The sequence below is a fragment of the Pongo pygmaeus genome, chromosome 19 (genome assembly GCF_028885625.2).
Source record: "Pongo pygmaeus isolate AG05252 chromosome 19, NHGRI_mPonPyg2-v2.0_pri, whole genome shotgun sequence".
NCBI lineage: Eukaryota > Metazoa > Chordata > Mammalia > Primates > Hominidae > Pongo > Pongo pygmaeus.
In genome coordinates this window covers 415,539-439,043 of record NC_072392.2, presented here as the reverse complement: position 1 = coordinate 439,043, position 23,505 = coordinate 415,539, and the positions used below count along the sequence as shown (strand labels likewise).

The 23,505-nt window shown below is 44.8% G+C and overlaps 1 protein-coding gene across 4 annotated transcripts in view; it reads left to right on the top strand.

Annotated features, from left to right (window-relative positions):
• The window catches only part of VPS53 (VPS53 subunit of GARP complex), a 182,179-nt gene that overhangs the window by 65,929 nt on the left and 92,745 nt on the right, over positions 1 to 23,505 (top strand). For all 4 annotated transcript variants that reach the window (XM_063655698.1, XM_063655697.1, XM_063655699.1 and 1 more), the window contains 3 exons: positions 17,017 to 17,095; positions 20,760 to 20,903; positions 21,666 to 21,808. In XM_063655698.1, the coding sequence (XP_063511768.1) occupies positions 17,017 to 17,095; positions 20,760 to 20,903; positions 21,666 to 21,808 (366 nt within the window). The remainder of the gene's footprint in view (positions 1 to 17,016; positions 17,096 to 20,759; positions 20,904 to 21,665; positions 21,809 to 23,505) is intronic.

The following is a 23,505-nucleotide window of genomic DNA, read 5'->3' as shown; positions in this document are numbered from 1 at the left end:
TAAAGCGCTGGGTCGCCCGTTCCATTCCTCTGTCCTCCAGTGTAAGATCTTCAGTGCCCATTCCATTCCTCTGTCCTCCAGTGTAAGATCTGCAGTGCCCGTTCCATTCCTCTGTCCTCCAGTGTAAGATCTGCAGTGTCTGTTCCATTCCTCTATCCTCCAGTGTAAGATCTTCAGTGCCCGTTCCATTCCTCTGTCCTCCAGTGTAAGATCTGCAGTGCCCGTTCCATTCCTCTGTCCTCCAGTGTAAGATCTGCAGTGCCCGTTCCATTCCTCTGTCCTCCAGTGTAAGATCTTCAGTGCCCGTTCCATTCCTCTGTCCTCCAGTGTAAGATCTTCAGTGCCCGTTCCATTCCTCTGTCCTCCAGTGTAAGATCTTCAGTGCCCGTTCCATTCCTCTGTCCTCCAGTGTAAGATCTTCAGTGCCCGTTCCATTCCTCTGTCCTCCAGTGTAAGATCTTCAGTGCCCGTTCCATTCCTCTGTCCTCCAGTGTAAGATCTGCAGTGCCCGTTCCATTCCTCTGTCCTCCAGTGTAAGATCTGCAGTGCCCGTTCCATTCCTCTGTCCTCCAGTGTAAGATCTGCAGTGCCCGTTCCATTCCTGTGTCCTCCAGTGTAAGATCTGCAGTGCCCGTTCCATTCCTCTGTCCTCCAGTGTAAGATCTGCAGTGCCCGTTCCATTCCTCTGTCCTCCAGTGTAAGATCTTCAGTGCCCGTTCCATTCCTCTGTCCTCCAGTGTAAGATCTGCAGTGCCCGTTCCATTCCTCTGTCCTCCAGTGTAAGATCTGCAGTGCCCGTTCCATTCCTCTGTCCTCCAGTGTAAGATCTGCAGTGCCCGTTCCTTTCCTCTGTCCTCCAGTGTAAGATCTTCAGTGCCCGTTCCGTTCCTCTGTCCTCCAGTGTAAGATCTGCAGTGCCCGTTCCGTTCCTCTGTCCTCCAGTGTAAGATCTGCAGTGCCCGTTCCGTTCCTCTGTCCTCCAGTGTAAGATCTGCAGTGCCCGTTCCGTTCCTCTGTCCTCCAGTGTAAGATCTGCAGTGCCCGTTCCGTTCCTCTGTCCTCCAGTGTAAGATCTTCAGTGCCTGTTCCGTTCCTCTGTCCTCCAGTGTAAGATCTTCAGTGCCTGTTCCGTTCCTCTGTCCTCCAGTGTAAGATCTGCAGTGCCTGTTCCGTTCCTCTGTCCTCCAGTGTAAGATCTGCAGTGCCTGTTCCGTTCCTCTGTCCTCCAGTGTAAGATCTTCAGTGCCTGTTCCGTTCCTCTGTCCTCCAGTGTAAGATCTGCAGTGCCTGTTCCGTTCCTCTGTCCTCCAGTGTAAGATCTTCAGTGCCTGTTCCGTTCCTCTGTCCTCCAGTGTAAGATCTGCAGTGCCTGTTCCGTTCCTCTGTCCTCCAGTGTAAGATCTTCAGTGCCTGTTCCGTTCCTCTGTCCTCCAGTGTAAGATCTGCAGTGCCTGTTCCGTTCCTCTGTCCTCCAGTGTAAGATCTGCAGTGCCTGTTCCGTTCCTCTGTCCTCCAGTGTAAGATCTTCAGTGCCTGTTGCATTCCTCTGTCCTCCAGTGTAAGATCTGCAGTGCCTGTTGCATTCCTCTGTCCTCCAGTGTAAGATCTTCAGTTTGTTCAGCATGGCAATTCTCTCTAGCATTTCTCAAATGTTTAGTGATTCTTAGCTGAAACCTCATTTTTATATTATTTTATTTTATTTATTTATTTTTTGAGACCAAGTTTCACTCCATCACCCAGGCTGGAGTGCAGTGGCACAATCTCAGCTCACTGCAATCTCCGCCTACCAGGTTCAAGCAATTCTCCTGCCTCAGCCTCCCAAGTAGCTGGGACTACAGGCACCCACCATCCATGTCCAGCTAATTTTTGTATTTTTAGTAGAGACGGGGTTTCACCATGTTGGCCAGGCTGGTCTCGAACTCTTGACACCTCAAGTGATCCTCCTGCCTCAGTCTCCCAAAGTGCTGGGATGACAGGTGTGAGCCACCGTGCCCAGCCTCATTTTTATTTTTGACATTCTCTATTCTTCTGATTAAGAATGCTGTTTTACTGCTACCTGCTTGTGGGTGAGAAATGGGAATTGCTACTTGGCTAAGTGTATCACAGACAGCTCTTCCAAAGTGAGGGAGGCCAGACCTGGAGAAACCTGCCAGGTGGGTGTCCCAGCAGCTGATCTCCTAGGCTTGGAGGCTCCCTGGTCTTCTTGGGTGTTGGCAGCCCCTCTGGCTACTGCTGAAGTTCTCAGACCCAGAGGCCCACCCCTGCCACCTGACGTGAGCATTCACGCGTTCACGGTGTGGGTGCAGACATGGACAGCGGCTGATTACTCCTATTGCAGGGCACAGCATGTCCCGCTGGCAGTGGTCCCAGGGCTCCATCCTGCTCCTGGTATCGCCACCTTCATGTCTTTCATTTTTGAGAAGCATTTTTGGGCAGTGATTTTGTGTCATCCTTCCTACCAGGAAGTTCTCAGGCTTCTAGTAAACCACTTTTCTTGCCTGGATTTGGATTTTCATGAAAATCTTTTTATTATTTCTAAGGCTCCGGGGCAGGAATGGGAGGTTGCAATGTGTGCTCAGTGTGCATCTTGTCAGGGAAATGCCAAATAACTATTAGGGAATGTTGGAGCAGAGCTTGGCAGAACGCTAGGGAAATCGCCACCCTTTCCCTCATCCTGACTACCCCTCACACCTAGAGTCGGCTGATCGCCTTATCAGACTGGACTGTGAGGCTGCCAAGAAAGCAGGCGAACAGGACTTTATGAGCTACGAGAAAGAAGGAGCTTGCATGGAGCAGGCAGACTTGCTGTCAGCGGATCGGGGAGGAGGAGGAAGGCAGTCCCTTCTACCCCTGCTCTCAGGATGATTCAGAGTTGATCTCTTTCACATTCATTTGTTCTTTTCTTCATTTACATGATAGATGTTTACTCTGCGTTTTCTACATCCTAGGCCCTGTGCTAGGTGACTGAAGGCACAAAGATAAGAAATACACACTCTCTGCCTTCAAAGAGTTCACCATTTTTGTATGGAGAAGAAAGACATTAATAGAAGTTTCCAGCATAACAGATGTCACAAAACTGGTATATGCTGTACAAGGCATAGCAGGATCTCAGAAGAGGAATTGATAGGCTGAAGCAGGGGCTGAGGCCAGGGGTCATAGACAAATTCCATTTTAATCTGAATCTTAAAAGAATGGGTGGGATCTTACCAACATGACAGTAAGTGGGGAAAGAAGGAAGAGGGAGTCTCATGGAGTTTGGAGGCAGCAGAGGGAGACAAAGCTGCGTAGGTAGATTGGGTCAGGTTTTATATGCCTTGCTAAATAATTTATTTTTTATTTGACAGTGAAAGATTTTAAGTGTGGGGGGCATGATCTCACTTGTATTTTGTAAAAGTCTAGTGGATTATAGAGGTACAGGAGTCTGGATAAAATAAGACCCTTATCAGGCAGTGGCCACGTGGTCACGGAAACGTTTGTGGGAGCCAATCTCCAGTCAGTGATATGGATTAGAAAAGATAAGACCCTTATCAGGCAGTGGCCCCGCGATTGCGGAGATGTGTGTGGGAGCTGATCTCCAGTCAGTGGTACGGGTTAGAAAAGATAAGACCCTTATCAGGCAGTGGCCATGCAGTCACGGAGGTGTGTGTGGGAGCCGATCTCCAGTTGGTGGTATGGGTTAGAAAAAATAAGACCCTTATCAGGCAGTGGCCATGGGGTCACGGAGATGTGTGTGGGAGCCGATCTCCAGTCAGTGGTATGGATTAGAAAAGATAAGACCCTTATCAGGCAGTTGCCACGCAGTCATGGAGATGTGTGTGGGAGCCGATCTCCAGTCAGTGGTATGGATTAGAAAAGATAAGACCCTTATCAGGCAGTGGCCACGTGGTCACGGAGATGTGTGTGGAAGCCGATCTCCAGTTGGTGGTACAGGTTAGAAAAGATAAGACCCTTATCAGGCAGTGGCCACGCGGTCACGGAGGTGTGTGTGGAAGCCGATCTCCAGTTGGTGGTACAGGTTAGAAAAGATAAGACCCTTATCAGGCAGTTGCCACGCGGTCACGGAGATGTGTGTGGAAGCCGATCTCCAGTCGGTATAAAGGAGGGGGTTGTGCGTGGCAGGAACATGACAGAACTAACTTTTATTTGGCAGAAACCAGTGTAGGGATTCGTTAATAACTCAAAATGGATCTATAACCTAGATGTAAAACCTAATTCTAAAACTCTTAGAAGAAAATGAAGAGCAGATCTTCACAGCACTGTATTTGGCAGCAGTTTCTTGGATATGACACCAAAGTCCTAGGCAGCAAAAGAAAAACATAGATAAATTGGACTTTATGAAAAATTTTAAAACTTGTGCATGAAAACACACTATCAGCAGGGTAAAATGGCAATGCACAGAATGGGAAGAATATTTCCAAATCATTTGTCTGATAATGGATTAATATCTAAAATATATAAAGAATTCCCAAAAATCAACAACAAAAAGCCAAACAACTCAATTAAAAAACGAGCAAAGGATTTGAATAAGCATTTCTCCAAAGAAGATATATAAATGGCCAATAAACATGAAAACGTGACCCCATTAGGATGTGAGGTGACACTGCATTGTGGTTTCCACCTGCGTTTCTCTAACAGGCTTTTTAGGTTGATGTAGTCCCACTTGTTTCTTTTTGCTTTTGCTGCCTGTACTTTTGGTGGGCTCTTCGCTTTTCAACATTTTTTCAAAGAGGTAGTTTTAAAAATTTGAAGGAACTTTATAATCACTGTTATAATCACATTCCCTGAAAAATAGAAAATCCAACATTCTATGAATATATTTCAGTGCTCCAAACGTTCATTATCACGTAGGGTTGCTGCAAACACAGGAGGATTTACTTTTCTTTTAGTTTATTTCACAATCTCTATTTGTGATAATTTTGTGTAGGTTAATACAGAATATGTACTATTAAGTAACACCAAAAAGGCTGGGCATGGTGGCTCATACCTGTAATCCCAGCACTTTGGGAGGCCGAGACAGGCAGATCGCTTAAGCTCTGGAGTTCCAGACCAGCCTGGACAACATGGTGAAACCCTGTCTCTACCAAAAATACAAAAAGTGAGCTGGTGTGGTGGTGTGTGCCTGTGGTTCCAGTTACTCGGGAGGCTGAAGTGGGAGGATCACTTGAGCTCCGGAAGTGGAGGCTGCAGTGAGCCAAGACTGTGCCACTGCACTACAGCCTGGGCAAGAGAGCAGACCCGTCTCAGGAAAAAAAAAAAAAAAAAAAAGTAACACTAAAAAGAGCACAAGAGGAGACAGCTTCTTTATTTTCAGTGCTTGACTAGAAGTGTTTTTTTAAGAGGTATTAAAAGTTTGAGAAAAGTCCAGACTTCTTATTTTTAGCATCCTTTCTGGTGAATTTTCTTCCCTTATGTTTACGTGCTGATGGTAGAACCATCTGGAAATGATAGAAATAGCTATTTGTTGTGAGGGGCAGGAGATGGCAGGCGGGTTACTACCCTCTGCATTGCTTCCGTTTCTGAAATTTACTGTCTTGCTGTCTGTAAATTGTAGAAGTCATGTGAAAAGTTGTGTTCTGAAATCTTTGCCTGTACATTTGCAATAGGAAGTTCATGAGCCTTGATTTGAGCATAGCTAATTCTTCCAGCTACCCTTCTGGCAAATGCTTCCATGCTTAATGTAGCATTGGAGGAAAGAGTTTTTTCTTTAGCATCTTTACATTTCAACTCCTCCTGGCCTAAGCATATCCATGAAAGGGAATGTTTCTAGTCATCAGTCAGTATTTCCCAATGAAGAATGGAAGAGTCTTACATTCTCTTGAAAACCATGAAACTCTTGAACGAAAATATATTTTTCACAGCCATTTCTAACCTCTTATAAATGTGAGAAAGGCTTGGCAGGTCTCATGGTGGAGTGAAAAAAGAACTCAACCTGGAAACGGACTGCACAGCTCTATGGCTTCGACGAGTTCCTTCTGGGCCTTCTGGGTTGCCAAGTATGAGTGTTGTCCTCGGTTTCCAAGTATGAGTGTTGTCCTCAGTTGCCAAGTATGAGTGTTGTCCTCGGTTTCCAAGTATGAGTGTTGTCCTCAGTTGCCAAGTATGAATGTTGTCCTCGGTTTCCAAGTATGAGTGTTGTCCTCGATTTCCAAGTATGAGTGTTGTCCTCGATTTCCAAGTATGAGTGTTGTCCTCGGTTTCCAAGTATGAGTGTTTTCCTCGGTTGCCAAGTATGAGTGTTGTCCTCGGTTGCCAGGTATGAGTGTTGTCCTCGCTTTCCAATTATGAGTGTTGTCCTCGCTTTCCAAGTATGAGTGTTGTCCTCGCTTTCCAAGTATGAGTGTTGTCCTCGGTTTCCAAGTATGAGTATTGTCCTCACTTTCCAAGTATGAGTGTTGTCCTCGGTTGCCAAGTATGAGTGTTGTCCTTGGTGATCTCAGAAGTGTCTCACGGGGTCACTCAAGATCCTAGGCTGAGGTTCTTTATGATGCCTGTTTGAACTGTAGCATCTGACTAATTAACCCTGCTGTTTAGAAGACTGTGGTTTGGGAGGGCAGTATATTTATTTGGGAACTGCTGGGGGTGTTTTCTTTGGGACTGTTACTCACAAGGTAACAAAAGTCTCAGGGCTACTTTATCCACAGATATCTGAACAATGTTCATAATTTGCTGTCTGTCTGCGACTGCCCCTTACGAAAAGCTGAGAATACCTTTAGGAAAGGGCACCTTGGAACAGGCCTGCAGTCACGTGGTACAGAGGACGCCTTTGAACAGCCCTGCAGTCACGTGTCATGGAGGATGCCAGAAACCACCTGGTTGACTTTCCTTTCTGGGCAGCACAGTGAATCTTTTGTTTCTGAAGAGTGACCCATTTGGGGTTGCCACCATGCAACAGGCTGAACTTACTTGGATGCCAGGAGGAATTTTTGTTTTCCCTGTTCTCTATGAGTTGTAGGTGGACTTTCACAAGAATGGCTAGGAAATCAGTTGGGCACGGTGGCTCACGCCTGTAATCCTAGCACTTTGGGAGGCTGAAGTGGGCAGATCGCTTGAGCCCAGGAGTTTGAGACCAGCTTGGGCAACATGGCAAAACTCCATCTCTACAAAAAATACAAGAATTAGCTTGGCGTGGAGGTGCACACCTATAGTCCCAGATACTCAGGAGGTTGAGAGAAGGGAGGATCACTTGACCCTGGGAGGTTGAGGTTGCAGTGAGCCACAAATGCACTACTGTACTCCAGTCTGAAAAGAAAGGAATGACTAGGAAATCTTGGTAGTTCAGCACATATGTCTGCTTTGCTGACAGTTATCAGTTGAGCTACCTCTTTGTAATAGGAAATTTTCATGGTTAGAAGAGTAAGTTTAAAGGAGTGAGGCCAAAGATACATTCTTTCAAGTCTGTTGACTTCTTTCTAGAATCCTATTTAAGCAATTGCTTATAAAGACTGTAATTCACATCTCACCCTGAAAATGCATAGGATTGAGGTTGGGGTCTATAGATACCATCAGTGATGTCTGTAAGGGAATGGTTGCTCTTTCATCTGAGGCATTGATAGCCACTTCACAAACTGCTGTTGGTAGAGGCCGGGCACAGCGGCTCACGCTTATAATCCCAGCATTTTGGGAGGCCGAGGCGGGTGGATCACCTGAGATCAGGAGTTCGAGACCAGCCTGGTCAACATGGTGAAACCCTGTCTCTACTAAAAATACAAAAAATTAGCCAGGCGTGGTGGCAGGCACCTGTAATCCCAGCTACTTGGGAAGCTGAGGCAGGAGAATCCCTTCAACCCAGGAGGCGGAGGTTGCAGTGAGCTGAGATTATACCATTGCACTCCAGCCTGGGAGACAAGAGTGAGACTTCGTCTCAAAAGAAAAAAAAAGAAAAAAACTGCTGTTGGAAACATTGACATTTATATGCGTATCCTTCTGCTCCAGGATTAAGCATACATCTAACCTCTAGCCACCTGTAAAGCCAGTTGGCACCGTAAGATGGGTGTTGTGGAATAATCAGTACTGGAGAGGACATAGAATCATCTAGTATGGGCCGCTAGCCCCACCCTCTTATTTCACAGCTATTCAAAGTTGTGACCCATGGAGAGGAAGTGACTTGTGATTATGCGGCTCACTAGTAACATAGCCAGGTCCAGCCTGTCTCAAGAGGTGACTTTGAAAATGAAGAACATGGCGACACAGGCGGTTCTAAAATGGCTGAATAGGATCAGCTCCAGTCTACAGCTCCCAGCTTGAGCGACACAGAAGACAGGTGATTTGTGCATTTCCAACTGAGGTACCGGGTTCATCTCACTGGGGCTTGTCGGACAGTGGGTGCAGGACAGTGGGTGCAGCCCATCAAGCATGAGCCGAAGCAGGGCAGGGCATCGCGTCACCCGGGAAGCTCAAGGGGTCAGGGAATTCCCTTTCATAGACAAGCAAAGCTGTGACAGACGGCACCTGGAAAATTGGGTCACTCCCAGCCTAATACTGCACTTTTCCAACAGTCTTAGCAAACGGCACACCAGGAGATTATATCCCGTGCCTGGCTCGGAGGGTCCCACACCCACGGAGACTCGCTCATTGCTAGCACAGCAGTCTGAGATCAAACTGCAAGGCGGCAGCAAGGCTGGGGGAGGGGCGCCCGCCATTGCTGAGGCTTGAGTAGGTAAACAAAGTGGCCAGGAAGCTGGAACTGGATGGAACCCACCACAGCTCAAGGAGGCCTGCCTGCCTCTGTAGACTCCACCTCCGGGGCAGGGCATAGCCGAACAAAAGGCAGCAGAAACCTCTGCAGACTTAAATGTCCCTGTCTGACAGCTTTGAAGAGAGTAGTGGTTCTCCCAGCATGGAATTTGAGATCTAAGAACAGACAGACTGCCTCCTCAAGTGGGTCCCTGACCCCCGAGTAGCCTGACTGGGAGGCACCCTCCCGTAGGGGCAGACTGACACCTCACACAGCCACGTACCCCTCTGAGACGAAGTCAGGCAGCAACATTTGCTGTTCAGCAGTATTTGCTATTCTGCAGCCTCCGCTGCTGATACCCAGGCAAACAACGTCTGGAGTGGACCTCCAGCAAACTCCAACAGACCTGCAGCTGAGGATCCTGACTGTTAGAAGGAAAACTAACAAACAGAAAGGACATCCACACCAAAACCCCATCTGTACATCACCATCATCAAAAACCAAAGGTAGATAAAACCACAAAGATGGGGAAAAAACAGCAGAAAAGTTGAAAATTCTAAAAATCAGAGTGCCTCTCCCCCTCCAAAGGAACAAAGTGCCTCGCAGCAACGAAACAAAGCTGGACGGAGAATGACTTTGACGAGTTGAGAAAAGAAGGCTTCAGACGATCAAACTTCTCTGAACTAAAGGAGGAAGTTTGAACCCATTGCAAAGAAGCTAAAAACCTTGAAAAAAGATTAGACGAATGGCTAACTAGAATAACCAGTCTAGAGAAGTCCTTAAATGACCTGATGGAGCTGAAAACCGTGGCACAAGAACTACGTGACGAGTGCACAAGCTTCAGTAGCCGATTCGATCAACTGAAAGAAAGGGTATCAGTGATTGAAGATCAAATGAATGAAATGAAGCAAGAAGAGAAGTTTAGAGAATAAAGAGTAAAAAGAAATGAACAAAGCCTCTAAGAAATATGGGACTATGTGAAAAGACCAAATCTACATCTGATTGGTGTACCTGAAAGTGATGGGGAGAATGGAACCAAGTTGGAAAACACTCTGCAGGATATTATCCAGGAGAACTTCCCCAACCTAGCAAGGCAGGCCAACATTCAAATTCAGGAAATACAGAGAACACCACAAAGATATTCCTCGAGAAGAGCAACTCCAAGACACATAACTGTCAGGTTCACCAAAGTTGAAATGAAGGAAAAAAATGTTAAGGGCAGTCAGAGAGAAAGGTCGGGTTACCCACAAAGGGAAGTCCATCAGACTAACAGCGGATCTCTCGGCAGAAACTCTGTAAGCCAGAAGAGAGTGGGGGCCAATATTCAACATTCTTGAAGAAAAGAATTTTCAACCCGGAATTTCATATCCAGCCAAACTAAGCTTCATAAGTGAAGGAGAAATAAAATCCTTTACAGACGAGCAAATGCTGAGAGATTTTGTCACCACCAGGCCTGCCCTACAAGAGCTCCTGAAGGAAGCACTAAACATGGAAAGGAACAACCGGTACCAGCCACTGCAAAAACATGCCAAATTGTAAAGACCATCCATGCTAGGAAGAAACTGCATCAATTAATGAGCAAAATAACCAGCTAACATCATAATGACAGGATCAAATTCACACATAACAATATTAATCTTAAATGTATATGGGCTAAATGCTCCAATTAAAAGACGCAGACTGGCAAATTGGCTCAAGAGTCAAGACCCATCAGTGTGCTGTATTCAGGAGACCCATCTCATGTGCAAAGACACACATGGGCTCAAAATAAAGGGATGGAGGAAGATCTACCAAGCAAATGGAAAACAAAAAAAGGCAGAGGTTGCAATCCTAGTCTCTGATAAAACAGACTTTAAACCAACAAAGATCAAAAGAGACAAAGAAGGCCATTACATAATGGTAAAGGGATAAATTCAACAAGAAGAGCTAACTATCCTAAATATATATGCACCCAATACAGGAGTACCCAGATTCATAAAGCAAGTCCTTAGAAACTACAAAGAGACTTAGACTCCCACACAATAATAATGGGAGACTTTAACACCCCACTGTCAACATTAGACAGATCAACGAGACAGAAAGTTAACAAGGATATCCAGGAATTGAACTAGCTGTGCACCAAACGGACCTAACAGACATCTGCAGAACTCTCCACCCCAAGTCAACAGAATATACATTCTTTTCAGCACCACATCGCACTTATTCCAAAATTGACCACGTAGTTGGAAGTAAAGCACTCCTCAGCAAATGTAAAAGAACAGAAATTATAATGAACTGTCTCTCAGACCACAGTGCAATCAAACTAGAGCTCAGGATTAAGAAACTCACTCAAAACCACTCAACTACTGGAAACTGAACAGCCTGCTCCTGAATGACTACTCGGTACATAATGAAATGAAGGCAGAAATAAAGATGTCCTTTGAAACCGATGAGAACAAAGACACAACATACCAGAATCTCTGGGACACATTTAAAGCAGTGTATAGAGGGAAATTTATAACACTAAATGCCCACAAGAGAAAGCAGAAAAGATCTAAAATTGACACCCTAACATCACAATTAAAATAACTGCAGAAGCAAGAGCAAACACGTTCAAAAGCTTGCAGAAGGCAAGAAATAACTAAGATCAGAGCAGAACTGAGGGAGATAGAGACACAAAAAACCCTTCAAAAAATCAATGAATCCAGGAGCTGGTTTTTTGAAAAGATCAACAAAATTGATAGACTGCTAGCAAGACTAATAAAGAAGAAAAGAGAGAAGAATCAAATAGACGCAATAAAAAATGATAAAGGGGATATCACCACTGATCCCACAGAAATACAAACTACCATCAGAGAATACTATAAACACCCCTATGCAAATAAACTACAAAATCTAGAAGAAATGGATAAATTCCTGGACACATACACCCTCCCAAGACTAAACCAGGAAGAAGTTGAATCCCTGAATAGACCAATAACAGCCTCTGAAATTGAGGCAATAATTAATAGCCTACCAACCAAAAAAAGTCCAGGACCAGACGGATTCACAGCTGAATTCTACCAGAGGTACAAGGAGGAGCTGGTACCATTCCTTCTGAAACTATTCCAATCAATAGAAAAAGAAGGAATCCTCCCTAACTCATTTTATGAGGCCAGCATCATCCTGATACCAAAGCCTGGCAGAGACACAACAAAAAAAGAGAATTTTAAACCAATATCCCTGATGAACATTGGCGCAAAAATCCTCAATAAAATACTGGCAAACCGAATCCAGCAGCACATCAAAAAGCTTATCCACCATGATTAAGTGGGCTTCATCCCTGGGATGCAAGGCTGGTTCAGCATATGCAAATCAAAAAATGTAATTCATCATATAAACAGAACCAAAGACAAAAACCACATGATTATCTCAATAGATGCAGAAAAGGCCTTTGACAAAATTCAACAGCCCTTCATGCTAAAAACTCTCAATAAATTAGGCATTGATGGGACGTATCTCAAAATAATAAGAGCTGCTTATGACAAACCCACAGCCAATATCATACTGAATGGGCAAAAACTGGAAGCATTCCCTTTGAAAACTGGCGCAAGACAGGGATGCCCTCTTTCACCACTCCTATTCAACATAGTGTTGCAAGATCTGGCCAAGGCAATCAGGCAGGAGAAAGAAATAAAGGGTATTCGATTAGGAAAAGAGGAAGTCAAATTGTCCCTGTTTGCAGATGGCATGATTGTATATTTAGAAAACCCCATCGTCTCAGCCCAAAATCTCCTTAAGCTGATAAGCAACTTCAGCAAAGTCTCAGGAGACAAAAATCAATGTGTGAAAATCACAAGCATTCTTATACACCAATAACAGACAAACAGAGAGCCAAATCACGATGGAACTCCCATTCACAATTGCTACAAAGAGAAAAATCCAACTAGGAATTTGGGAATCCTAGGAATCCAACTTACAAGGGATGTGAAGGACCTCTTCAAGGAGAACTACAAACCACTGCTCAATGAAATAAAAGAGGACACAAACAAATGGAAGAACGTTCCATGCTCATGGATAGGAAGAACCAATATCGTGAAAATGGCCATACTGCCCAAGGTAATTTATAGATTCAGTGTCATCCCCATCAAGCTACCAATGACTTTCTTCACAGAATTGGAAAAAACTACTTTAAAGTTCATATGGAACCAAAAAAGGGCCTGCATTGCCAAGACAATCTTAAGCCAAAGAACAAAGCTGGAGGCATCATGCCACCTGACTTCAAACTATACTACAAGGCTGTAGTAACCAAAACAGCATGGTACTGGTACCAAAACAGAGATATAGACCAATGGAACAGAACAGAACCCTCAGAAATAATACCACACATATACAACCATCTGATCTTTGACAAACCTGACAAAAACAAGAAATGGGGAAAGGATTCCCTATTTAATAAATGGTGCTGGGAAAACTGGCTAGCCATACGTAGAAAGCTGAAACTGGATCCCTTCCTTACACCTTATACAAAAATTAATTCAAGATGGATTAAAGACTTAAATGTTAGACCTAAAACCATAAAAACCCTAGAAGAAAACCTAGGCAATACCATTCAGGACATAGGCATGGGCAAGGACTTCATGTCTAAAACACTAAAAGCAATGGCAACAAAAGCCAAAATAGACAAATGGGATCTAATTAAACTAAAGAGCTTCTGCACAGCAAAAGAAACTACCATCAGAGTGAACAGGCAACCTACAGAATGGGAGAAAATTTTTGCAATCTGTTCATCTGACGAAGGGCTAATATCCAGAATCTACAAAGAACTCAAACAAGTTTACAAGAAAAAAACAAACAACCCCATCAAGAAGTGGGTGAAGGATATGAACAGACACTTCTCAAAAGAAGACATTTATGCAGCCAACAGACACATGAAAAAATGCTCATCATCACTGGCCATCAGAGAAATGCAAATTAAAACCACAATGAGATACCATCTCACACCAGTTAGAACGGTGATCATTAAAAAGTCAGGAAACAACAGATGCTGGAGAGGATGTGGAGAAATAAGAACAATTTTACACTGTTGGTGGGACTGTAAACTAGTTCAACGATTGTGGAGGACAGTGTGGCGATTCCTTAAGGATCTAGAACTAGAAGTACCATTTGACCCAGCCATCCCATTACTGGGTATATACCCAAAGGATTATAAATCATGCTGCTATAAAGACACGTGCACACATATGTTTATTGCGGCACTATTCACAATAGCAAAGACTTGGAACCAACCCAAATGTCCAACAATGATAGACTGGATTAAGAAAATGTGGCACATATACACCATGGAATACTATGCAGCCATAAAAAAGGATGAGTTCATGTAGGGACACGGATGAAGCTGGAAACCATCATTCTCAGCAAACTATTGCAAGGACAAAAAACCAAACACCGCATGTTCTCACTCATAGGTGGGAATTGAACAATGAGAACACTTGGACACAGGAAGGGGAGCATCACACACCAGGGCCTGTCGTGGGGTGGGGGGATGGGGGAGGGATAGCATTAGGAGATATACCTAATGTAAATGACGAGTTAATGGGTGCAGCACACCAACATGGCACGTGTATACATATGTAATGAACCTGCACATTGAGCACATGTACCCTAGAACTTAAAGTATAATAATAATAAAAAAAAATAAGGTATACATAATAATTTAATGTAAAAAAATGAAAATGAAGAACATGGCAAGGAAGTCTACAAATCAGAGACTGGTAATTTTTCCTCTTTTTTGTCTCTGGTGATACCAAGTGCCGTCACAGGTTCTGGTTCTCCTTTCTGCCACCTCAGTTTCAGAGTCACCAAGAATTCAGAGTAGGGAAGAGTTTGGGCCAGAGGCTCTCCTTTTTGCCACCTCAGTTCCAGAATCACCAAGAATATGGAGTAGCGAATAGTTCGGGCAGAGCCGGGCCCACCAGTGTCATTGAGATGGCAGTAGTCCTGAGAATGTGACTGCGGGTGCCCTGGCTAGCGGCGGGACTTCCCCTGTGAGGAGAACTCCTTCCTCTTCTAACCATGAAAAGTTCCTGCTATAAGTTCCCTGTGGCTTCGGAGGGAACTGGTGCTGTGTGCTTCCGAGAAGAGGGTAGCTAGCACCACAGGAGGCTGTGTGCTGCCTCATTGTGTGCGAATCACAAGAAGCTCCGAAGTACAATTTTATTCTTTTCTCTCATGTCAAAGTTCACATCCTCCCATTGTCTGTCGGACAGCTCTAGATGTATGGCCCTGATTCTGATCTGGAGGTGGCGGCTATTCCAGTAATAGCCTCATCTGGATCATTTCTGGCCTCCTTGAAAACTGACTCAAAAGGCTACAAACCCACCTCTAAGAGTGGTTTTAAAAGTTTTGAAGATACTGGAAAAACCTTGGAAAGTATTTGGAATAAGGTATCATTATAACCATGCCACAGAAAAAACAGGTTGTTTTGGGTCATGCGTATCCCCTCATCTGAAAAAAAAATCTCAGTAGTTTGCCAGACACTCCTTAGCAGCCAAAGAAATTGTGGTTTTGAGCTGTTGGCTATTTCTAGAAACTTCATAAAGTTAATTCTGAAGGAACAGGGTGGAGACCAAGAATGGAAGTGTGCTCTTTTAAGGCATTTTTAGCAACCAGACAGTATTAGCCTCAGGCTCAGGAAGTCCAGCAGGGCCTGAGAGTCTTGCTCCACTCTAGCTCTGCAAGGCTGGCCAGTGCAAGGTGGCCACCAACATCAGGCAGCTGGTGGGGGATGCAGAGCGTGCGATAGATTGTGGGGCGTGATCGACTGCGGGACGTGATTGCAGGGACTGATCCATTGCAGGGCATGATTGATTGTGGGGTGTGATCCATAGCCGCTTTCCATCCTAGCCGCTTCCCCTTTCTGCCCTTGTGTTCAAGTCCACACACGGTCCTTGAGCTCCTAGTGCACTCGCGGCCGTGGTTGGGCACCGGCCTCCCCTACAGTTCCGTTTTCCTATTCACAGCCTTCTGAACTTAACTCATCACTCAGTGGCCCTCAGTTTCCTTCAGCAGTTCATTTTGTCACTTGGCTCTTTTTGTTTTTACCATAGAAAACATTCTTTTCATTCGTTTGTTTAAAAACTTACGAGCTTGTTGGTTTCTGGGTTAACAAGAAACCCAAAACACTGCAACTACATGGATTGAACTGGACGTGATGTGAAATGAAGTAAGCCAGACACAGAAAGACAGATTCCTCGTGTTCTCACTCATATGTGGGAGCTAAACATTTTCACAGGTCAACTCATGGAGATAGCGAGTAGAACGATGGGTCCCAGAGGCTGGGAGGCATAGCAGGGAGGTGGGGAGTAACTGGGATGGCTAATGGGCACAAAAATACAGTTAGAATGATACGATCTAGTACTTGGTAGAACGATAGGGTGACTACAGTTAATAATTTATTGTATATTTAAAAATAACTAAAAGATTGGAATTGGAATGTTCCTAACACGGAGAAGTAACAAATAACTTGGGGTGATGGATACCCCAGTTACCCTGATTTGATCATTATACATCGTATGCCTGTATCAAGACTTCACAGGTACCCTATAAATATATATATAATGATTATATACCCATAATAATTTTTTACAAAACACCCTAAAACATTATGGAGCCCTCTTGCCATTCTGTACTCCAAGGAGTAAGACAGCAGTTACACCAGTAATCCAAAGTGGATTTATTTGTTGTTGTTTGTTAGTGTTTTGTTTTAGAGCCAAGGTCTTGCTGTCACCCAGGCTGGAGTGCTGTGGTGTGATCATAGCTCAGTGTATCTTCAAAAGTCCTGGGCTCAAGAGATCCTCCCGCCGCAGCCTCCCAAGTACAGGTGTGTGCCCCTGCACCTGGGTACTTTTTATTTTAGTTTGTTTTTCATGGAGACTGGATCTCTCTAATGTTGCCTCGGCTGGTCTTGAAATCCTGGTCTCAAGCGACCCTCTCACGTCAGCTTCCCACATGCTGGGATTCCAGGCGTGAACCACTGCGCCCAGCTAGATTTATATTTGATGTGGATGTGATTCTATAACATTTTTCCACAGCATGACTATCCCCCGATGGAATTGTATAAAGATTAATACATATGACCTCAGATAAAGGGTTGGCCTAGAAGAATTTTGGGGATATAGAAGATTGACCCTGAGAATACCTTGGGTGCCTGGGTCCTGCTCATCAACCTGCCACTTAACTAGTATGTGACCTCTCACCTCATGGACGTCTCTGTACCTTCCTGGCCTTTCTCGAAAGACTTCAGCCCTTCCGACCCTGTGGATCGGTGTGTAGTTACATAAGGATATGATGCCAGATGATGATATGTTCTCTGTTCCTCACAGAGTGAAGGCTGCACAGACTGAGTTAGGACAGCAAATCCTGGCCGATTTTGAAGAAGCGTTTCCTTCCCAAGGCACCAAGGTACTGCTTTGCGTTTCCCCAGTCTTTAGAGATGGTCACCATCCTTGCTGAGCTCACGCTTACCCCAGTCACCATGTGGTTATCATTCCAGTCGTGCTTGCTGGCAGCTGCAAATCCTTGTGCTGCAGGTTCAGGGTAATGAGACCACCCTGGATTTTAAATGTCCCTAGGTGGTGGCGGTTCCTCCTCTGTTTCTTTCCAGCCTCAGAAAGAGAGGATTTGTTTGGGCTTAGTTTGATGTAGGTCTCAAACCTTCTGTCTTGTCTGCCCTGTCAATTCCTTTTTTCTCATGGCTGTATTTAAAAGAAATCTTCATGCCGCGGTGTTTTTAGGATTGTTATGTAACTTACTGGTTTTGGTTTAGTGAAAAGACAACTGGGTGGAGCATCCACCGTCTTATGTAACTCTCAGAGTGATACAGTGAGGAGCCTCACTGTTACCGACCATAAGCCTGCTCTTCGGAATTCATGCCCTTGAGCTCTCTCTGGTAGCAGAGCTGTTTGTGTTGTGTCTGCAAAGCCCACAGCATTTCACTTGGGAGCTGTTGGTTGCACTTCTCATGTAACAAGCTGCCATCCTGCTTGGGGAACTGCTTTTAGCTCCACCCTTCCAACTGTAGCAGATGCCATCTTAGCGCCTAGCGTGTGTTGGACAGGAAAGAACCCATACAAGCCGTTTTCTCTATTATTTGAGCTATTTCAAGAGAAAGAATTGTTCAAGGCAGAAATATACTGAAGCACTCAGGGGCAAGGAGCCTCACCCTACTCGGTGGGTGGAGATGGGGACATATATTCATTTACTGATCCAAGGAACATTTCCTGTGTCTGCTCTGTAATTCAATAACTGGAAATATCTTAATTATTTTTTCTTTGTGTTCCATAAAAGAAATGTAGGAAGTAAGTGGGAGTAGCAGCCCCAGCTTTTGCCCATCACTTTCTGTGGAAGCCCACTCCTGATTTTAATGTCTTCACATTTTGTGGCTGGCTGCTAGTAATCAGATGCTTATTTGTAAAGCACTTTTCTTGGAGAACCTCATATTCCTTAGTCATCTGATATAACTGTGGGGAGGGAGTAGATATTGGAAAGCCATTAGTCCTATTTATTACGTGAGGAAAATGAAGGTCAAAGAAGTAAAAAGGGATTGTGGAGATATTCGCTCATGAGAAGCACTGGGCTCTTCTTAGGACAAGGTTAGCCTCATGTGTTCTCAGCTGCCCATTTCAGGTTTTTTTTTTTTTTTTTTTTTTTTTTTGATGGAGTTTCACTCTTTGGCCCAGGCTAGAGTGCAATGGCACGATCTCAGCTCACTGCAACCTCCGCCCCCTGGGTTCAAGCAATTCTCCTGCCTCAGCCTCCCAAATAGCTGGGATTACAGGCACCCGCCACCACACCTGGCTAATTTTTGTATTTTTAGTAGAGACGGGGTTTCTCCATGTTGGCCATGATGGTCTTAAACTCCCAACCTCAGGTGATCCGCCCGCCTTGGCCTCCCAAAGTGCTGGGATTACAGGTGTGAGCCACCGTGCCCGGCCGCCCATTTCAGTTTCTAGAAGTTTCAGGAAGATGTGGATGAAGCCCATCTTTATTATTTAGAAGAGGCCTGCTTTATATTTTTTTCCCAGATTCCACCAGGCAGATGATATTAAAATGGTTCTCTTTAACTACATGCCTCCCTTTTCTCTGGCATAGTGACTTCATGTGTGTGTATGTGTGTGTGTGTGTGTGTGTGTGTGTGGTTTTTTTTTTTAGTTTTCTTTTCTTTTTTTGAGATGGAGTCTCGCTCTGTTGCCCAGGCTGTAGTGCAGTGGTGCGATCTCAGCTCACTGCAAGCTCCACCTTCCGAGTTCATGCCATTCTCTTGCCTCAGCCTCTCAAGTAGCTAGGAATACAGGCGCCCGCCATCATGCCCGGCTAATTTTTTGTATTTTTTTTTTAGTAGAGATGGGGTTTCACCATGTTAGCCAGGGTGGGTCTCGATCTCCTGACCTTGTGATCTGCCCGCCTCGGCCTCACAAAGTGCTGGGATTACAGGCGTGAGCCATCGCACCCAGCCTAGTTTTCTTTTTAAAGACTATGGGCTTTTCTTAAAGGTCTTGTGTTACTATTTCTATTTCACAAATGGGAATTAAGATTTTTAAAAATTTTTCTAAGGCACAACCTAGTAAACTCTTTGTAAATGAAAAAATCTGAACCCGTGAACCCATAGGTTTTGGCCTCTGTGACTTCTCTATCGGGTCACTTTCATCCTGAAGCGAGAATTGAGAAGTTAGGGTGTTCAGCAGATGACATAAAAACCACTCAGCATGGAGTAAGTCAACATTTTAAAAACTTAGGTCTCAGGCAGCTTATATAACACTTTAGAAACAGTGGAACTTCAGCTGAGATGGATGGAATTGGAAAGAGTTGACAAAAAATAAAATAAAGATTTAGAAGAACCTTACTCATCACCTAAAGTCTACTATTTTTCGTACGAGGCCGAGTAAGTGTGCCAAAGCTACATGCATGGCTTCTTAGCCAAGCCAGGAGTAGATTCCAAGTGTTCTTTTTACTGTAGTCCACTTAGCCAGTCACGTTCACTCAGTGACGTACTATAAAGAAAGTCTCAGCAAAACTTTGGTCATTGAATTGCCTTTGGTAACAAAGACCTTCCCATCATGATGTGTCAGTACAGCGCCTGGTATCTTTCCAGTGTTCGCTCAGGTCAGGAGGCCAATATCACAGGATTTTCTCTTTGGCTGCCTTTCTAGGTGGTTCACTGTCGTGAAACACATGTCGTGGCTTAGAGCCTGGTTCTATGTGTTAAAGGAGACCACACTGTTTGGCAAAAACATAGCACTTTAAGAACAGGAATCCCAGAGGTTGGAGTCAGGGAAGAGTGGCACATATGGAGTGAGGCTGGTGGCATTCCCACTCTTAGGAGAGAGGCTGGTGGCGTTCCGACTCTTAGGAGAGGGGCTGGTGGCATTCCCACTCCTAGGAGAGAGGCTGGTGGCATTCCCACTCTTAGGAGAAAGGTTGGTGGCATTCCCACTCTTAGGAGTGAGGCTGGTGGCATTCCCACTCTTAGGAGAGAGGCTGGTGGCATTCCGACTCTTAGGAGAGAGGCTGGTGGTATTCCCACTCTTAGGAGAGAGGCTGGTGGCGTTCCGACTCTTAGGAGAGAGGCTGGTGGCATTCCCACTCTTAGGAGAGAGGCTGGTGGCGTTCCCACTCTTAGGAGACAGGCTGGTGGCATTCCGACTCTTAGGAGTGAGGCTGGTGGCATTCCCACTCTTAGGAGAGAGGCTGATGGCATTCCCACTCTTAGGCCTCTTCAGCAGCGTCTTGTGATGTCAGAGACCAGTGGCATTATGACTTTTAGATCTCTTTCAGTTTTGGTTTGCAGAAAATCAAATTTCCCATGATCATTACTGCCTGTTTCCCAAAATATCTCATTGCAAATTCACAGGGTAATTTTTCTGTCACTTGCTGTAAAACGAGTGTAAGGATTCCATCCTCTAGGAACAACAGGTAACTGACGGATCCATCCACAGTAGAAAGAATGAGTGTAAAGGAGCAGGAGTAAGACTAACAATGTGTAGAGACAACAAGTAGTGGCTGTGAGAAGCCATGAGGTTTAAAGGTTGTTTCTGGCTTTTAACCTGGTACATGTTTGTTTTACTAGAGACCAGGAGGACCCAGCAATGTTCTACGAGATGCATGTCTAGTTGCTAATATTCTAGACCCCAGGATCAAACAGGAAATCATCAAAAAGTTTATTAAACAGCATCTGTCAGAGTATCTAGTACTTTTTCAAGAAAACCAAGATGTAAGTATTGACCAAATAAGATCAGATGTAACATTTGAATTTTATTGAAAAATGAGTGCTGTCAAGCCTACTAATTTAGACTTCGTATTATATGACGGTCTGACAGTGTTGGTTGTTGAGCTGTGAGTCCTAGGGGCTGACTTTATAGTTCTTAACCATTTTGAGGTCACTGACCCTTTGGAGAAATTCAGAAACATGCACCCGTGCATAAAATTCTGCATATAGTTTCTGGAAATGTATAGACCCCTGAAGGCCAATCATGGACCCCAGGTTAAAAACCTCTGGATTTTTTGTGTGTGTGTGAGATGGAGTTTCGCTCTTGTTGCCCAGGCTGGAACGCAGTGGTGCGATCTCAGTTTACTGCAACCTCTGCCTCCTGGGTTCAAGCAATTCTCCTGCCTCCCCCTCCCAAGTAGCTGGGATTACAGGCGCCTGTCACCACACCGGTCTAATTTTTGTATTTTTTAGTAGGGACGGGGTTTCTCCATGTTGGTCAGGCTGGTCTCGAACTGACCTCAGGTGATCCGCTGACCTCGGCCTCCCAAAGTGCTGGGATTATAGGCGTGAGCCACTGCGCCCAGCCAAAAACCTCTGAATTTTTAAGTAAAAAATCAAGTTAAAAAGGTAGCCTAGATTCTTTAAAACCATGAGAAATACAGAGGTTGGTTCCCTTTTGCTTGACTCTGTGTTTTTGCTTGTTTCCTTAAACTGCCAGTTCTACTTCTAACCACTGGGGTGGCTTTTGATCTCCACCTTCACCAGGTTGCCTGGCTGGACAAAATTGACAGACGCTACGCCTGGATAAAACGCCAGCTTGTGGACTATGAGGAGAAGTACGGCCGCATGTTTCCACGTGAGTGGTGCATGGCTGAGAGGATTGCGGTGGAATTTTGCCATGTGACAAGGTAGATGCCAGTTCTCTACTGGTTCTGTTGTTAATCAAATTTTCACCATCAGTTCCCCAGTCTCTAATGGTTCCATGTTGTCCTGTGGATTTGATGCCACTTCCAGATCCCACCAGATGACTAATACCATCCTCATACCCCACAGTGCCCCCACCGGCTGCTCCCTCTGCCCGCATCTTTGCTCTGGGACTTCCCTTGGTGTAGTTCTTGCCTCAAGCCGTCTCTACCTTCTCCACCAACTCAAGGCTTATACACCAGATTGACCTACAGTGATTCCTCTACCCCACGTTTTCCCCTAATCGGTATCGCATGTATCAGTGTGCTGTGTATATATCCCATCATCATTTTTATTTTCTGACTTGCTAGATAGATAGTTCCATAGAGACAGGGTAGTATCTACCTTAATGATATAGCAGACACTGAGGAAACATTTGTTGAGTGAATTTCCCACTCCCAATACAGTGTGTATAGCCTCTGGATAGTTAATAGAGCTTTTATTTCGAGACGGAATCTCACTCTGTCACCCAGGCTGGAGTGCTGCAGTGTACAATCCCGGCTCACTGCCACCGTTTACGGGGTTCAAGTGATTCTCATGCCTCAGTCTCCCAAGTAGCAAGGATTACAGGTGTGTTTAACCACACCTGGCTCATTTTTGTATTTTTAGTAGAGATGGGGTTTCACCATGTTGGCCAGACTGGTCTTGAAGTCCTGACCTCAGGTGATCTGCCCGCCCATTTTAGCCTCCTGAAGTGCTGGAATTACAGGCATGAGCCACTGCACCTGGCCTGTGTCTGAGCTTTCCAGGCATTTTAAAGACCATCTTTCGTTCATCCTCTCTACATTATCCATGAATGTAGCCCGAGGACAGATAGTCTCTTTATATAAAAAAAAACTGAAGCCCAGGAAGGTTAAATCAGTATATCTATGACAAAGCTAAAGCCAGAGTCAGACTTTTTTTTTTTTTTTTTGAGGCAGGGTCTCACTCTGTCACCCAGACTGGAGTGCAATGGTGTGATCATGGCTCACAGCAGCCTTGACCTCCCAGGCTCAAGTGATTCTCCCACCTCAGCCTCCTGAGTAGCTGAGATGACAGGTCTGTGCCACCACGCCGGCTAATTTGTGTGTGTGTGTTTTTTGTAGAGACAAGAGTTTTGCTGTGTTGTTCAGGCTGGTCTTGAACTCCTTTTTATTCTTTATTTGTGGCTAGACTACAACAGTGTTGGTAACTCGTTCTTATTAGTTATATATTTCCTCCCAGTAGTACACAGTTAGATCTAATGCCGGGTGAAAAAGAGAAAAAAAAGCCCATATCTAGCATAACTCAGCCACCTTTTCCCATAATCCATGGCCGTCTTTTTGTGAAAATCATGGAAAGTAAAGTCAAATTGCATGTTTCAAACACATTGTGGGGGAAAGTGTTTTGAGGGATATTGGCTTTTCTTAAAATAGATTTTACCTTTTAGAGCAGTTTTAGGTTCCCAGCAGAATTGAGCAGAAGATACAGAGAGTTTCCAGGTGCTCCCAGCCCCACGTGCATAGTCTTCCCCGTGGTCGGCACCTACCGCCAGAGCTATGTATTTGTCACAGCTGATGAAGCTACACAGACACATGATCATTACCCAGAGTGATAGTCCATAGTTCATGGTAGTGTTCACATTGGTGTTCACATACATTCTGTGTGGCTTTTTTTTTTTTAA